General features: G+C 51.1%; 2 protein-coding genes across 3 annotated transcripts; one reads left to right on the forward strand and one right to left on the reverse strand.

The window, feature by feature from the left end:
* Positions 1-2: 2 nt before the first annotated feature.
* Positions 3-10,019, reverse strand: ASH2L (ASH2 like, histone lysine methyltransferase complex subunit). 2 transcript variants are annotated; one of them, XM_069800932.1, is made up of 17 exons: positions 9,868-10,019; positions 9,484-9,553; positions 8,424-8,569; positions 7,563-7,651; positions 7,115-7,209; positions 6,885-6,980; positions 6,560-6,655; positions 6,247-6,322; positions 5,524-5,541; positions 4,058-4,151; positions 3,462-3,679; positions 3,073-3,240; positions 2,520-2,713; positions 1,993-2,085; positions 1,529-1,627; positions 1,152-1,211; positions 3-687 (listed from the first exon to the last, which is right to left on the reverse strand). In XM_069800932.1, the coding sequence occupies exons 1-17, from the start codon at positions 9,996-9,998 to the stop codon at positions 580-582; spliced, it is 1,851 nt and encodes a 616-aa protein (XP_069657033.1). In that variant the 5' UTR covers positions 9,999-10,019; the 3' UTR covers positions 3-579. The 2 variants fall into 2 exon arrangements, with proteins under 2 accessions (XP_069657033.1, XP_069657034.1); XM_069800933.1 differs by lacking the exon at positions 9,868-10,019 and having other exon boundaries at positions 8,424-8,650.
* A 1,354-nt stretch (positions 10,020-11,373) lies between these two features.
* NODAL (nodal growth differentiation factor) lies at positions 11,374-14,279 on the forward strand. Its single transcript, XM_069800935.1, has 3 exons — positions 11,374-11,598; positions 12,095-12,885; positions 12,982-14,279. Exons 1-3 carry the CDS (start codon positions 11,418-11,420, stop codon positions 13,132-13,134), a joined length of 1,125 nt encoding a protein of 374 aa, XP_069657036.1. The 5' UTR covers positions 11,374-11,417; the 3' UTR covers positions 13,135-14,279.
* Positions 14,280-16,820: the final 2,541 nt, after the last annotated feature.

A 16,820-nucleotide genomic window follows, 5' to 3' on the forward strand; every position in this document is an offset into this window, starting at 1 on the left:
GAAAGAGTTAAAGCCTTTATTTTTAAACTGGTTTCCAGTTTGTGGGGAAAAAAAATACAGTTTGGACAGAAGCCCAAATTTCAGTCTTACATGCAGTAGTCTTGTTACAACACAATCCTTCTGGCTGGAAGCTGTTGTTTACAATTAGCCAAACACAGGTCAGCAGAAGTGTCAATGTTCCTTCTGCAAGTGTGCATAGAGCAGGTCTGTCCAATTGCAGCCTGCTCTCACTGAACAACTTGACTGTTACAACCCAGGTACATCACATGAGAAGTTACCTCAATATAATACTTGCTTCTTCAGCTAGCTACACTGTAAACATTACTGAAGACTCCGAGATGCCCACAAATAGCACAATACATACTAGAACTGCATTCACTTAGACTCCAGCATAGTGGTAGAGCATGAATCTTCAGCAGGTAACAAATATACATAAGGCCTGCCATCAAGAGCTGCATTGGCTTCAGCTTGTTTGCTTGTTGGCTGATCGCTCCGAGTGATGCATGTTCCTCTATAATAAAAACCACTTGACTGGATACCGACTGTGTCATTTTTGTTAACGCGGTGCCACCACTTCATTTATGGCTCCCAGGGTGGACTTCGTCTTCCATCAACTTCTGTCTCTACATGATACAGTACATCTGCCAGCGTGTGTTCTACAACAGCACCCCAGCCCATGTCACTCATCTGCAAAGGGAATGAAAGACAGTTAGCTTGAGTCATGAAGTACAGGCTCAGGACAAAGAGTGACTAGCCCTGCTGTACAGCAGCATCCCAGGACTGTTTCCCTCCTGAAAACATTAGTGGGGGGAAAAAAAATTTCCAAGTGTTTCCTTAAAAAAGAATTCAGCCCTCTTACTGATAAAAAGAGGCTAACATAGGCAAGAACAGGGACTTTACAATCTGTCAAGAGGAACAAGACAGCATCTAGTATTTAGTTAAAATTTAGTTATTTGTTAGGCTATCAGTCCTTAAATATTTTTCAATACTGTAGCCAAAGGGACTGCATTTAAGTACAAAGAGTGAAGAGGACAGATACAAGCTTGGTGTAAATCAACTCCCACCACCACCACAAAATCTCAACCTCCTTTTGTTTAAATAGTGTGAGGCTATAACAAAGTGGGAGGTAATAAGCTTCTGTTATTACTTACTGGACGGTAAGTGATATCTCTAGGTGGATATTTGAAATACGGCCCAAAGTTTATAGAAACCTGTGGAAGACACATTTGTCATTAGATTAAAAAAAAAGGAGGGGGGCAAATGTCTTTACTCCTAAGCCTACCAGCACCCTGTGCAAGACCACATGAACAAACATCCTTGGCATGAAAGGAGAGCATTTGTTCAATGGTTTGATAAATTTACATCACACAAGCGAACAGCAGCATTGTTCCAGGGTCACTTCACTAAAATAATTCCCATCTTTCCTCTTCACTTGCTTGACACGTTCCCAGAGCGCCCACACTCTATGCATTACTAAAACTATGATGGACTTGACTTAGGAATTATCTTTCAAAGATATGTTACTTGCCGTGCAGCCTTTGTACAAAGAAATAGCAGGAAAATAAACTCCTTCAAAGATGTCTTTAAAGGCAATGCCTTGGCTGGCACCATTCTTGAAGAATATTATCTGAAAAGAAAAAAGAAGAAGGTTTTTTTCCATTGAGGCTAACTTTCATGACCTTACTTGTGAACTACAAAGCAATCCTCAAGAGGCAGCTTAACCTACACTCCCCTTTACTTGATGCCAGACAATTACTTAAGTGAAAGCAATAACATGGCAAGCAAAGGGCACAGCTGGTTTGTTGAGTTCATGTTTATTGTTGCTTTAATAAAAGCATTCTTGTTTTTGATGAAGAACTAATGATCAGCCTCCCTTTGTGCTCATTAAATGCAAGCGATTAATACACACAATAAGCCAGTCTCAGCAGGCTCTCCATTCTTGCTGAAGTTCTACATCCTCCCACTCACTCCACCTACCAAGGCTTAACTTACCTGGCTTCCAGGTGCTTGCTTTAGGCTCTTCTCCGCTTTGTCCACAAAATCCTTCTCTTCAAAGTACAAGTAGCTTTTGAATTTGATCAAAGCCTGAAATATTAGAAGACAACCACTTCAGAAGTAAGCCAGAAAAACTGTTACTCTTAGTGACATATTAAAGAACGGCAGACCTACAGGAGGAGCCCTGCTGTGGGATAGGCATGCCTGTTGTGTCAGAAAAAGTGTGACTCACGCATCTCAAATATTTGAGAACCAGGAGGGGAAGAGAAGATGAAATGAGATGTGGGCAATCTCATTCAGTAGTCCATGCAGAGTCTTCCCTCCTTGCAGAACCTCTGGGTAGTTCTAGGTATTTTGTTTTCTGGAGATCAACACTTTGGACCTCTTTGTTATGAACCACACTGGTACCCAGAGGTAGGATGGAAAGGATGCAATCAAAGGGGGCAAAAGTGAGGCTAGAGCAACCTGTTTTCCACTTGTCCACCTAGCCAACACTTAATCCAATAGTGAACTCCACACCTCACCTTATCTTTGTAAGTGTCAGGCAGTGATTTGGCAGTCTCAGTATCTTCTGGAAGACTGATGTAAAATCCCAGTATATCACCCTGTCCATAGCCAGATGAATAGTGTTTCCCTATCGACTGGTGAAACTTTGTTCCCTTTTTGCTGCGCCAGGAGTAACTGAACTTGTCATATCCCAGAGGCGCCTGGAGGTTCCCTGCAGAAACCAACGTTTCTTCATGAACATACACAGCGTAGCAGGAGCACCTTTGTGTGTCCCACTTCAAGTTTTGGAACAGTAATTACATTCAGTTAACAAATACGACTGCCATTAGTACAAATGTGTTGACTACAGTGTTAAGCAAGGCCAAGCATGCAACAGCATAAAGGATCCACCCGTACTGCAGTTCTGCACAATTTAGATCACCTGCAGAAAGAGTTTCCCCTTAAAGAAAAGCAGTGAAGAAGCAGGCAAGCTGAACATGACTTATGGTCCTTAGGTCTAAATTACTAGGGAAAGAAATATAGGAACCAGGTGGAATACATCGATAAGAAATATTTGGTAAAATTATTTACCTAATGGCTGTGACCAGCCTAATCTGGCAGCTGTGTCTGGAGGCATCTCATCCATGGATATTTCAAAGTACCACGCTCCTTTCCGCACTCCATGCGAGGCTCGTACCATTGAATAGCCCTTTTCACCAATAACAGTCAGTCTGTCATCAGAAATCTTTAACTGAGGAGCTGTGGTAGGTGAGAGAAGATGGTATGAGCAGTTCATTTGTGGTATCTAATGCGCGGTGATGTCAAAAGGTAAGTGAACATACAGAAGTGGATTTAACATTTGCACCTCTTAAAGCAATTGCGTCTGAAACTTCAATAACCAGTAACATGAGGTTCCAGAAGATGGCCCCTCATAAGAAGAGCTGGCTATACAACTTGCATACAATCAGCAAGCTTTGTACCTCGGTCGTGCAGTGCTAGGAGGACTCGTTCATACAGGCAGGCTCTGTAGAGGTCCCCAGGAATAGGCTTTCCTGCCCAACAGTCTAGCTCCAATTTTTCTGGGTCAGGTGCGTGGGGGTCAGGCTCAGCCAAGATGTAACGATATCCATCTTTATTAAAGGGGTGTTCCAAAGGATAACCGTGGGGTGGTAAGCGCTGAGCAGAAAACAACGGGTCACTGCGAAACACAAAAAACTACAGGTTGGCATCTCTCGGCAGCTACGGTTCAGTCACAAGTCATCCCAGGACAACCTCTTACAGAGCTGTACCTGCAGTGCTCACAGCCTGCACATTGCTTTGTTTCCAAGAGTCTGTGCAAAATGAGCACATACTCATCTACGAAACAAGTGTATACCCATCTATTTCAAATAATTTCTAGCATGTGACCTATCAGTAACATCACAGGGTTATGGCATGAATCCCCATAAATCTACCAAGGGCAGAGACAGAGGGGAGGCAGCTTAAGGCATCAAAAGCAAAGTTGTCCCTCTGACTAGCGTACAACACCTCACTATAGATGCTCATCACTCTGCCACTGCGTCATCTTTCCTCTTACCTTCTGGTTTTCTTGGCTGTTCCCGTGGTCCCTCCATCTTGCTGCTTGCGCTTTGCTCCCCGTCCCTTCCCACTGCCTCCTGCAGCAATTCCTCCTTAACACAGAAACCACGGCATATTAAGCAGCTGATGATTAGAGAGAGCCCGTGAGCATGGAATCTCCACAAATAGAGAGGGGCAGAAGCAGCCAAATTAAAATCAGTTCATGAGCTCAAGTACATTCTTCCACAGTTAGGTATGAAACAGACTTTACTGAAAATGAGCACAGCAAAATCCAGAACTTTTATGTAGCTTCTAGTCAACTTTTGAAATGTCTAAATTTAGAGTGGAAGCTAAGTGAGATTTATCTACAAAATGAGCTCAACTCAAGCTTTTAAGGTGAGAGTTAAGAATCTTTTCTGTCATCAAAAGGTCTACAGACAGCAGCATTGGGATCCACTTCAAAAGCATTATTATTTGCTTTCATGGAGATTCCAGTCACAGTTCAAATTTATTTCTGCAAAAGTAGCAGAAAACCCAACCTACAGCACACACTGGCTGATTTTAAGCAAAGTCATCATCCCAGTGACACACTATGCTGGAGAAACACTCTGACACCAATAAGCGCTTAACATTAAATTTCCATCTATAAAATAAAATACACCAAAGTTGAGGAAAAATGAAAAGCAATAGAGGTGTTTCTCTCCAGTATTACCAAAATCAGCACTACAATTGAACAGTGTATCATTTCGTATTACAGCACCCAATTTTTCTCACAAATAAAACTATAGTATAGGAAAAGCTACATGTCAAATGTAATCAAACTAATATCAGTGTAACATTTTAATACATTAAAATGTACATGCATTTTATCATTACACTATTTCAAAAAAGATCACTGTTGATTTACAAGGAAAACTACAGAATTTTTAAGTACTGTAGATAAACACCTTTATGAACCGCATACTGTGTCGTAACTAAAAATATAGTCAGCTTTTAAATTATCAGCATTCCCCTTACAGTGTAAGGGATTCAAAACATTGAAGGAATACCATATTCTGCACAAACATGACATGATCTCAGCTGCACTTGCTAGTCTTAGTGCAGATAAACATATAGGCTCTCCAGTTTGTCATCACTTATTTGCCTAAACAATCACAATATCCTATCAGCTCACAGATTCAGACCACTTACTTAGGCATTAAGATTTAAAACTACAACAATATCAGGTCAAATTGTACAAAGTAAAAATAAACATAAGTGAAAATAAAACTTTAAACCAGTCAAGTGGGGCAGAATATGATAATTAAAAGCTTCTAACTGCTAAAGATTAAAAAGTGAAATTGTTGTTTTGTATTAAAGTATTACTGCAATCACATCAAGGCACGCTTTTTATTTTTTATCGACTTTAGCTTCTAAGATAATTGAGCAAAAAAGCTTTGCAAACAATAATACTTAAGTTTTAGAAGCTGAAAGGTAAATATTCACCTCCCAAAGAGGCTCCACCTGTAAGAACAGAAGTGGCACCACATATTTGTCAATCTTCCGGAAATTAAATAAAAAACAACCAGTGCATGAAATGGAGACAACGCAGCCTTAGATATCTATAATCTTGTTTTAAAAGGCCTAAAACACCTCCTGTCAGGTACTACTTGAATGTGTTTAATATAGAATGGCGCAGCCTTGCGCACAAAATCTCATGGGCAGTTAACATTACTACAGTAAGATTTCCGTAAGTAATCTCAGAGAGCTAGGCAAAGTTGTTAGCACAGCTGTCATTCCGCAAAAACACTACTAAACGAACAACACTAAAATGCAAACAGTGATTATAAGGAATAATATATACTTTCCCTGACTACTTTCAAATCCCAGACTGCGGGAAACAGGAAGTCTGAATAATACAAGTAGGTAAATTAAAATCATTAAGGAAGAAAACTGACAAGCTCAGCTTTCTTGCAAGCATCTTGATTTAGCTGGCCACCATGAAGAAAAAAGTTGAACCTTCACAAGAAGGTAAAGTTAATCTATCTTTAGAAAGGCACAGTAAGACTAGCTGAACATGTTTTGGCCATAATAAGCATGACCTCAGTTCACACAACAACTTTAACTGCAGCATCTCAACTGATGTAACTACGCAGACACCCAGCTATAGGACTGGGAAAATACAGCTTGGTCCCAAATATTCAAAAACCGCCTGATCAAAGAACTTGCCGTTTAAGCTTCCGCTTGTGGATACAGCATTATTCTGTTTCTGGTTATCGTATGCAGGACCAATATTGGCAAGATCCTGAAAGAGATAAAAAACCTGATGTATAGACTCGGTCAAACTTACCACCCAAAGCCTGTACAGGGCACTTCCAGGTGCTGGAGTACTCCAGCACATCGCTTGGCACAACACAGGCTCACAGCGTGACTTGGCTAAGTTTTGCTCATTTGACTGACTGTAAGCCACCAGCAAAAGGAACCCTCACCCCTTCCTCCCAATGCCCCACGGTGCACTTTCCTTCCATCTCTAATTACGTACTTGGTCTAGAAGTCCAAACTTGGGGTAATCTTCTTCTGGGTCTTTACTCCCTGGGTCCGGATGCTCTTTCACCAAGAATACATCTCTTTCTTTACACTAAAATAGGAGGAGGAGCTTAAGTTACACAAGGTGAGATCATATCAAGTTCATTAACAAGTGTTTAAATCCTAGTGTTTACTATTAATATGTAGTATGTATATCAACTACTAAGAAGCATTAGAATCATTACCATTTTGCTGAGGTCTGGACTTAGAACTAACACGAACGTCAGACAACTGTACCATTTGCAGAAAATCCTCCATGAATTTAACTCTTGAATGCTTACCATAGTTTTGACAATATTATTAGGCCAAGTCATTTTCCCAGGTCTCTGTCGTGTTGTCATACACTCCCAGTATTTATCAATAAATGGAATAATATCCTGTAAAAAAATAAAATAAAATAGAGTCTTAAGAGTGCGGGTCTGAAAGTCTTGCTGCCAATATTTGTTTGAACTTGCTCTTCACTGAAATCATAGCTTACGTAAATCTGTGATGATTTTTATAACAGCGATACCTTATCTTTTGAGAACATAGTTTTCGGGTGCTCATCTTGCGTCCTTGACTGCCACGTTAAGTTGGCCAGAGCACTAAGGCACATTTCTTTGAGATCTTAAAAACAAAAACATACCAGAGCCAGAATTAACACTTCAGGGGAAGATCAAACATACACCCACATACACAGCAATTACTAACCACAGAGCATCCATGCTATATAATAACAGTGAAACGCTCACAAGTTCTGTCCTAACTCAGCAGCCCTCATTAAACAGAAGATTTTCACCACCTTAATAAGTTAGTAGCAAAACATTTTTAGAAAAAAACACACATGCTTGTAGACCAAAAAATCCCATATTGCATTTCTGAAAAGCTTCAGCAGGACACTCCCACGAACTTCAGACAAAATGAAGCCTCTAGGACTATCTTGCACAAAATTTCAACAAACTTCATGATTTCACACTTACTGGCTTGTTTTCTTAAGAAATACGTGTTCCCACTGTGATGGCAAACATTGCAATGGAAACTGTAGTTGGTCATGAAAGGCAGACATGATCTGGAAAAGAGCACGCTGATTTGTAAGTTCTGGCGTACACCTTACTTACTACATCAGGGTAAGAAAGTAATTATTCCAGGTTAACAAGTTAATTGCTCTCTCTCTCTCCAAAACCAGAAACATCTAACAGGTTCAATGATATTTTCATCAAATTAGGTTTATTAGGTTTATCACGGGCATCAAGAAAAGCCACAAAGCTCTTGAGAAAAACATAAACAAGCCAAGTGTCATCTTCTTGGTTTAGACGAGTCCTGAAATTCATTCACCAAAATAAAAAGAGACAACAATCCAGAAGCTCTGGACAAGAAGCTCCATCCAAGTCAATTAATTAATTTTAATCGGAAGTCTAGAGTACTTTTTAGGGACAAAACACAACCAAAAAAGTTGAGTTTTTGATAAGTCTAAGGTCAGTCCCACATTCATTCTAGAAAGAAAGTGGAATTCACTTCTCACTTACAGGAAGATTTTATTTTTTGTTCACCCCAATTGAAAATGTCTGTTGAAGCCCCCTCTGCTTTTCAAATAACATTTACAGGCCTCTAAGGCACCAAGTCCAGTCCTGAGGTCTGGACAAAGAGTGTTTAAAGTTGAAATGTACGAACATAAATACTTCCTGCTGTGTTGGGTACAGCTTTTGTTATTCACATAACACACTCGTTTCCAAGTGTCCAAAGACCTGGACGGGGTCCTGGTCCTTGGGAACTCACACTTGAAATACTTCCATTTTTGCTAACCAAAGTTTCATGCCCAGCATTAAGCAGAGCTTACATACGTGGTATCAATGCCAAACGTGTCTGCTGTGAACCACTTTGTACAAATTCCACACTGCAGCTCTATCTCTCCAAGCTGCCGTCCATTCTCTTCATCCACTGAGCCTGCCTGAGTGTCCAAGACTTCGGAGTTGTCCCCGGCAGCTTCCTACAACCAGAGCAGATCAGCAAACTTGGACTGGCTTAAAGACTGACTGAATCAGACAGGAAAGAAGTTTTGTGCAGTAACCTGTCAAGACAGGAGAATTTAGAGGGAATGAATTTTTTTTCCCCTAATACACAGCCATGCTGTGAGCGAGCTGAAACTATTTTGTACATTCAGCTAGCTAGAACTGGTCAGATGGGTGAGGATTTAATTTCCAAAATAATTCTTTAAAGAACTAAAACTGCAGCTAGCAGGATGGAAAGTCCTTCTCATCTGAACCACAGGAACATGTTCAGATTGGGTCTGAATAACTACCTTCTCATGTTCTATGTCTCTGTCTTACCCCGACTTAGTAATCTTGAAAAACTGAGGATGCTTATTAGTCCTAACACACCAACCATTGCCAAACAGCTATTTGTCAAACAAAAACATTTTATCTTCTGAAAAAAAAAATTCTACACTTGCCCTTTTTCTACACTACATACAACCCGTGACTATCTTACGCCTTTGCATCTCCCGTCATCTATGCAAAGACAGCAGGTCACTACCAAAAAAAAAACCCACCCAAAACAAAAACAAATGGGAGAAGGGAGAGGGCTAGCAGTCTGATGAACAGGTATCCCAGGAATAAGCCTCAACCTCAGCCTGCAAAGACACACAAGAGGGAAGGGCAATGCCCAAGCCCAGGATCCCTAGCTCTCTCAGACCCACACACACTCCACCACAAGCACAGCTCAGCTGCAGGGACGACCAAATTGCGGCGTCCAGCAGCAAGGGCAGACATGCAGCACCCTCACCAAGAGGCTGCACCTTCAGATTTGGGTGCTCTCACGTTCTCTACCCCTCCCAGCTCCCCAAAACTGTCCCCCGGGGGCCGGGTCTCTCCCAGCCAGCTCCGGCTGCCCGCAGCCACCTACCAGGGGGTCTTTTCCGTTGGCGGACTCTGTCTCCAGAGCTGTGGTGACATCGACCAGGGCGGCATCTCCCCTGAGAGAGCAGAAATAGGAGTTCTTTGGGGGGGGGGGGGGAGGACGGACCCCACCTCGGCCCCGCTGTGACCGCAGCCTGGCCCCGGGGCAGCCCCGCTGTCGCTGCGGCAAAAGGACCACCCGGAACCCCACGGTTTCCCTGGGGAAGGGATGGGGACCCCCCTCCCACCCCCGGTACCCCCACGGTTTCCAGGGTAACGGGAGAGGGGGGAGCGGCCCACCATCACCCTCACGGTTTCCAGAGCTGGGGGGGGGGGGGGACGACTTGGGCCTGCGCCGGCGGACCGGGCCCGCGGCTAGGGAAGAGCATACCCGCTCTCGGCGTCGGTTGCTCCCGGTTCGGGCGGTGCCGGAGGCTCCGCGGCGGGAGGGTCCGGGGCGGGCTCCGCGCTCTCGGGCGCAGGAGCAACGATCCCGGCCGCGGGCGCCGCCGCCGCCGCCATTTTCCCCCCGCCGCCCCCCGCTCTCGCGAGACAATCGCCGCCGCGGCGAGCTCTCGCGAGACTCCCCGCTTTAAAGGGCGATGCCCGCCGGTGGGGCCCACCCCGGGGCGGAGCGGCGCCACCTGCCGGCGGCCGCCGGGAAGGACGGAGCCGTGGCGTCACGCTTGCTCGGCCGTGACGTCACCCAGCCGAAGCGCGGGTGCTAAGTGCGGGGTTCACTTGCGGGGTAACAAACCCCACGTCAGCACACAGGTCCCAGGTCCCCACGCGGGGTGGCGGGGGGGTGCCGCCAGCAGCGCCCGGGGGGCTCCTCTCTGACACGGACCCCACGCCGCGGGGGGGGGGGGGGTCCCACGTCAAGATTTAGCACATTTCGTTCCCCACCCCCGAAAAGGAGAAGCGTCACCTGGCCAGTCACTACCCTGCGAAACCCTCTCGCTGGGAGGGCCGGCGGAGGCGTGGGACCCCCCCCCCTCGGCTCCCCGCACGGCCGGGGGCCGGGCACAGCTGTGCGGGGGGGGGGGTGGGGCAAACGCGCAGCCATGTGTCCCCACGGCCGCTCGCCCTCGCTCTGTAGCATGAAAGGCTCGTGGCAGAAGGGGTCACCCATCGCACCCCACTGAGCACCTCTGCATCGGGTACCCCCGAGGCTGGACCTTGGGCAAAGCCCCCCCCCCAAAGAGGGTGCCGTTCCCCCTGCGCTGCCCGGCTGGCATCCCCCCCCCCCCCAGCGGTACGAGTCCCGCTGTCCTTCAGCGGGGAGGGACGGTGGGTGCTCAGCACCCTCTGCCCTGGTCCTGCTCCGGATTGCGCTGGGAGAAGGGGAAGCCAAAGGGGGGGGGGGGGGGGCACAGCCCCTGCCTGGACGGGGCTGGGGGGGGGGGGGGGGGGGGTGACAGGGACGATGTCCATGGGTACCCCAGGTCCTGGTCCCTTCTCCAAGGAGCAGGACAGGATTGCTGGGGGAGGGGTGCTGGAGCCACCCGTCCCCAGGAATCCCAGGTGCCGGGCAGTGCAGGGTGCTGGGGACAGCGGTGTCCCCGAACAGGGAGGGGGTGGCCGCCCCCCTCCCCCGGCAGGGCCGGAGGGAGCTGGTGGTGGGGACGATCCCAGGAGGGATGGATGGAGAGAGGGACGGGGAGGAGGAGAAGAGATGGGGAGATGGAGGGAGGCTGAAAGGGAGGAACGGGGGAGCTGGAAATGGGGAGGGCTGGCGGGGGGCAGATAGGGGGGTGGAGGGGAGGGAGGACAGAGATAGGGACGGGGAGGGATGAAGCCGGGGATGGAGGGATGGGAAGAGGGACGGGGAGAAGAGGGGAGGGCGGGCGGGAGGGGGGGGGGGGGGGACTGCCGTGGCCACCCGGGGCGGTGCTCGGGGCCGCTGTACAAATAGGGCGGCTGCGGGCGGCCCCTGCAGCCATGCGGGTCCCGCTGCCCTCCGCGCCCGCCTGGATGCTCTGCGCCCTCGCCCTGCTCCGCCTGGGCTGCGCCCCCACCCGCGCCCCGCCGCGCTGCCCCCCGCTGATGCTGCAGCTGCTCCGCGCCCCTCCCGCACCGCTCCGCGCCGCCGCCGCCGCTGCCCTCAGCCTCTCCCCGCACGGTGAGTGGGGTCGCGGCCCCGGGCATCCCTGTCCTGGGACCCGCAAGGGCCCCGGGCATCCCTGACCCCGGGACCGGCACTGTCCCCAAGCATCCCTCTCCCTGGGACCGGCGCTGTCCCCGGGACCCGCACCATCCCCCGGACCCGCATCATCCACGAGCATCCCCGTCCTGGGACCCGCACAGTCTCTGGGAGCGGCACTGTCCCCAGGTATCCCTGTCCCCGGGACCCGCACCATCCCGGAGCATCCCTGTCCTGGGATCCGCACAATCCCCAGGATCAGCACTGTCCCCAAGCATCCCTCTCCCCGGGACTGGCACTCTCCAGTGGTGTCCCTGGCTCTCGGGGCTCGGAGTGGACCTAGCTACTTTCCCCCGACCCTCGGGGTCCCACGGCAGGGACCGTGCCCCAGCAGCACGCGAGGGCACCATCCCCTCCGGCACTGGCACTTGCTGGCAAAGCCAGCGGTCCCCTCACCATGCCCCTTGGGTTTCAGGCTCCCTGCAGAACGGCTCCCGTTGGGCGATCTCCTTCGACATGTCCTCCCTCTCCAGCAGCCAGGAGGTCAGCCTGGCCGAGCTCCGTGTCCACCTGCCCAGCTTCTCCCCAGCCCGCAACATCTCCCTGGACATCTACCACAGCCAGCGGCGGAGGTGCCGGGGCGACGGGACCTGCGCCCACCAGCTTTTCCTGGGCACCGTGGCTGGCAGCCCTTTTTCCACCCAAGCCTCCTGGAAAATCTTTGAGGTCACCAGCCTGCTCCGGTCCTGGCTCCACCAAGCTGTGGACCCTGGGCACCGTGGTCCCACGGGAAGGGAGCAGTGGGAGGCGAGTGGGTTGGCTGCCCCGGCCACCACCACCATCCACTCGCCCACCTCAAGCGACACTGGCCACGGGGAGCCAGCCCTGCCCCAGGACGTGACGGACGGAGTCCTGCTGCTTGTCTTCTCCAAGGACAAGTCTCCAGGAGACCACAGCCTCATCAGGACAGCAGAGACCTCCAAGCATGTCATGCGTGACAGCGGCTCCCAGGGCGTTGGGACCCGCCGGCACCGCAGGAACAGGAAGGAGAAGCAAAGGATCAAAGTGAGCGACGCTGCCGCTGTCATCCCAGGGGAGGAGGGCAGGTCCTTGTGCAGGAGGGTGGACATGATGGTGGATTTCGAGCAGACCGGCTGGGGCAGCTGGATTGTCTACCCCAAAAAGTACAATGCCTACCGGTGCGAAGGGCAGTGTCCGTCACCCGTGGACGAGACCTTCAAGCCCACCAACCACGCTTACATACAGGTAAGAGGGGTTTGCTGCCTCCGCTCCCCCGCGCACCCCAGCCCTGCCGGCCTGCGGCAGGGGGGGATGCTTTGCTCTTCCCTTGTCTCCCCACAGAGTTTGCTGCAGCTCTACAAGCCCAACCAGGTGCCCTGCCCTGCGTGCTCCCCGGTCAGGATGAGTCCCCTCTCCATGCTCTACTATGAGAAGGGCGAAATCGTCGTCCGCCACCACGAGGACATGATCATCGAGGAGTGCGGCTGCAACTGAGGCCAGCTTGTCCCCTGCTGGGAAGTGCGACGTGTCTGCCCAGAAAGCATCCCCGAGGACTGGCCACCCAACCCACGACCAACGCGCAGACTGGCGTGTCTCTGAAGCCTGCGTGCCCGTGGGTCAGCGAAGCTCTGGCTGTGCCAGGGCAGGAGTGGGGTGCCCGGGCATTAGCAGTTCTGCAGCACTGCATGGCCACGGTGCATGGATGGATCCAGGCTCCGCACAGGAAAGGCCATCAGACACCTCCCTGCGGTGCTGGTGGCAGCACCGGGGTGGTGGGTGCCCGATGGCTGCGTTTATCTGGGAGCCATGGCGCTGGCAGCCGGTGTGTGCCAGGGTAGCCAAGGCCTGGTGCTGCTCCACAGAGGCAGGAGCCGGGGCGCAGGGCTGGAGCCACAGCAGCATCGCTCCCTGCCACGACACACTGCCCACAGCGACGCTCCTTTTGCCCACCATGGGAATTGCTGGCCGCTACAGGCTATTGGCAGGACGCTGCAGGACCAGTGTCTGGCCATGCTGAGCATTTGCACCACTGGGATTTTTAATCTCCCCTGGGGTTTAGGCATTTCTCTTAAGACTTCTATTATATTTCTGTTAAAACTCTACCAGATTTCTATCACAATTAAGCCAAGTTAATGGGTTACCCCAATGTCTAGAGCCCCCCACCAGCATGGGCAGCAGCAGACAGGGGTTTGTCACAGCCCACTCCTGCCCTGAGCCGCAGGGCTGAGCGTGGCCCTGGGAGGGACGGACCCAGGAGGAACTGGCCAGCAGCAGGCAGGGAGGCAACGACCTCCATCTTATACGCTCCTCACCCAGGACCACACAGAGAGTGATGCAAAAGGCGGACCTGAGGCTCCCACATCCCTCTCCAAAGCATCATCCCTTCACCAGGAACCAGAGAGAGTTTGCACAGGCAAACGAGGTGCCCCTGGCAATTAGGCAGCCCTGTGGTCGGTCTCAGTGGGTCTAAGCCCCCCCCCCCCAGCCCTCCTACCTGCCCTGAACATCTTGGCTCACACACTGCTTTCCTCTGTAAAACCATGGCTTTGCTCAAACCTTTTCCACCACTCGCTGGATGGGGCGGTAGTGAAAGGGTCATGGTTGTATAATTCATTAATAAATTTTATATATTAACAATGCCTGGTAGATTCTGCTTGTTTCCACTGCCCATTTTTTCTGTTGAATGGTCTGTCAGGGCACGATTCCCCCCGTTTCTCTGTGCATCTGCTGCACCCAGAGGTTCTCCCTGCTCCAGGATTGTTTCTGGCTGCAGCCATATGGCTTGCTGGCAAAACCAGCAATGCTGGCTGGTAGCAGCCAGAGCAGGTGGGCTGCTACCATAACTTGCTAGAGCAAGTGGGTCCCCTCAAATGGTCAAAACATACTCAACAGCTCTGTGAACAGGAAAATTCATGTGAGATAATGAAGAAGCTGTTCCCACCCTGATAGGCGGTTGCTCAAGAGCAAGCAGGGAAGCACCTGCAGGCGTTGAAAAGGAGGGCTGAGGGGATTTTCCACCTTTATTTACCCCTTGGAGATAAGGGGAAGGGCCATGTTCTCTAGTAGCAATGAATTTTAAGCCGTGCGCAGCAGCCTGTGCAGGCAGCTCTCCTTTGGGTCACCCACCCGAATGGGTGACGGGGTTGGGATCCCGAGCAGGACACCTCCAGCCGCAGGTGATGCCTGGGGTCTCGAGTGCCCCTGGGGATGGCCATGCCCCACTGTGTGCCACGCTCCTCCTGGGGCAGCGAGGGCCAGTCCCCGGGTTTGGCCAAGCTCACCCCATTGCAGCCCTGGCCGTGGGTCTGGGCTCCCCCAAGGCTCCCAGTTGCCCCCTCCCACGGCCACGGCACACGCGTGGGGACCCACTGCCGGTCCCCAGCTACACACGATGGAGGGGACAAGCAGGACCACGGGCATTAGGGCTGGCAGCGGGTGGCCATCCCCATCCCTCCCCTCCTGGGACCAGCAGCCCCGACTCCACATCCCCAGTCCAGCCTGATTATCCCCAATCCACATCCCAACCGGCTGATAAACAAAGCGTGTCTGGGTGTCCCCTGTCCCCCCCCCCTCCCCACAGACCCTCCCCTGGGCCGCTTACATATTCCAACAGCGTTTCACACTGGGACCATCCCGTCATTAGAGGGTCATTTGCAGGAGCTGTCAAGGGTGGGCAGGGAGGTGTGGGGCTAACTCCTGGCAGGAGGCAGACACACACAGAAATCTGGAGATCTGGGCTCTTGATGAAATAAAATAAATTTTTTTTTTTTTGCCTTTTCCTCTGCAGGTTTGCTGCTCCCTCTTAAAAATTGTTGTCACACCAGCAGTGAAGCCAGGAGGTTTCACTCTCCCAAACTCACCAGTTCCTCGCCCCCCCCCCCGATCCCCCCCTTGCTCTCCCCAGCCCCCTGCGTCCATCAGCCTTGCTGGAAGCTGTATCTTTGCGATCTCTGCCCCTCCATCAAGCCTGTTTGAAATCGAACAGCGGGTTCAAAAGTTGTCATGGGGCAGGGGAAGGCAGGCAGCCGTTCCCTGGGAAGAGCCGGGTGGAAAAATAAAGGCTGAGATTCTAGGGCTGTAAGGCAAACATCAAAGTGTGGACAGTGACAATAAAGCTGCACCGCCGTGCTTAGGCAAGGTATCTGCTAGCAAGCCTGGCTTTGCAAGGCTTGACCTGTGAGCGGACACCTAATCTCTGAGCAGAGCAAGCTCTGCTGCCTGGCTCTTCTCCTGCCCCAATACACACCAGCTGCGTGACAGAGGGAGCCCAGACACGCAGGACAATAAAGCAGGGGGACAGCTCCAGCCTTGCCATGGGGGTCCTGCCCCACGCTCAGCACCTTTCCAGCAACTGGCAGGACTCTTCAGCATCCCAGGGCCAGAGACGCTGCACAGGCGGTGGGACAGCAGGAATGGGACATGGAGGCTTTCACCCAACTCCCGCTGCACAGCCAGGGAACAGTCTGGCTCACACGCGCGGCCGGACCCTGCTCTTGCACTCAGAGATGCTCCTGTGAGCCTCGCCTGGGCAGAAGCTATCGATTTTTGCACCAGTTTCTCAGTGGGAGTTTTGCTACAGAGCAGAAACCCTGCTGCGAGTGCTTGGGCAGCGGAGCATCTCCTTGCCCTCCCAGAGGTGCCGGGGAGCTGGCAGGGTCTCTGCTTTTGAAAGGGCTTTAGCATCCTTACACACTGGCATAGGAAAGATGGAGCCTTCCCCATGCAGGGAAGGTTTTCCAGCAGGGAAAGTGCCCGGGGTTTGCTGCTTACCAATGCTGCAAGACTTGGATGCAAGGCAGCGACTAACTGCTTGGGGAAGCACTAGAGCATGGGGCAGCTGCAGCCTGGCTGGGATCAGGATGGGGACCTGAGACCCTGCCTGCCTCCCAGCTTCCCTTACCATGCACAGGGCCAGACCCTTGCAGCCTGCACACTCTTCTCAGAACACAAGCAAGAGCAGCGTCTGCTGCCAGCGACGGCAGCGAGTCACAGCCACAACCTGCCCGTGCCTTGGGAGGAACGGCACATGGTCAGGGAGGGAAGATAGGCACGGTTTACTTTGGACGCACGAGGGAAGAGTGAATGAGAACAAACAGACCGAAGGGCTTATCAACAGGCCCAGGGTAATATTTGTACAAATGGTGGATTAAGGCACTAGCTGGGTCAGGCGAGTATTGTTC

The sequence above is a fragment of the Haliaeetus albicilla genome, chromosome 13, assembly GCF_947461875.1.
Source record: "Haliaeetus albicilla chromosome 13, bHalAlb1.1, whole genome shotgun sequence".
Taxonomy (NCBI): Eukaryota; Metazoa; Chordata; class Aves; order Accipitriformes; family Accipitridae; genus Haliaeetus; species Haliaeetus albicilla.

Bases quoted from the DNA above. Each gene is read 5' to 3' on its own strand.
- ASH2L (XM_069800932.1), bottom strand. From the start codon at position 9,998: ATGGCGGCGGCGGCGGCGCCCGCGGCCGGGATCGTTGCTCCTGCGCCC. The intron at 9,554-9,867 runs GTATGCTCTTCC...CTGCTCTCTCAG, and splicing joins GCAACCGACGCCGAGAGCGG to GGGAGATGCCGCCCTGGTCG. The intron at 6,656-6,884 runs GTAAGCATTCAA...CTCCTATTTTAG, and splicing joins ATAATATTGTCAAAACTATG to TGTAAAGAAAGAGATGTATT.
- NODAL (XM_069800935.1), top strand. From the start codon at position 11,418: ATGCGGGTCCCGCTGCCCTCCGCGCCCGCCTGGATGCTCTGCGCCCTC. The intron at 11,599-12,094 runs GTGAGTGGGGTC...CTTGGGTTTCAG, and splicing joins CCTCAGCCTCTCCCCGCACG to GCTCCCTGCAGAACGGCTCC. The intron at 12,886-12,981 runs GTAAGAGGGGTT...GTCTCCCCACAG, and splicing joins CCAACCACGCTTACATACAG to AGTTTGCTGCAGCTCTACAA.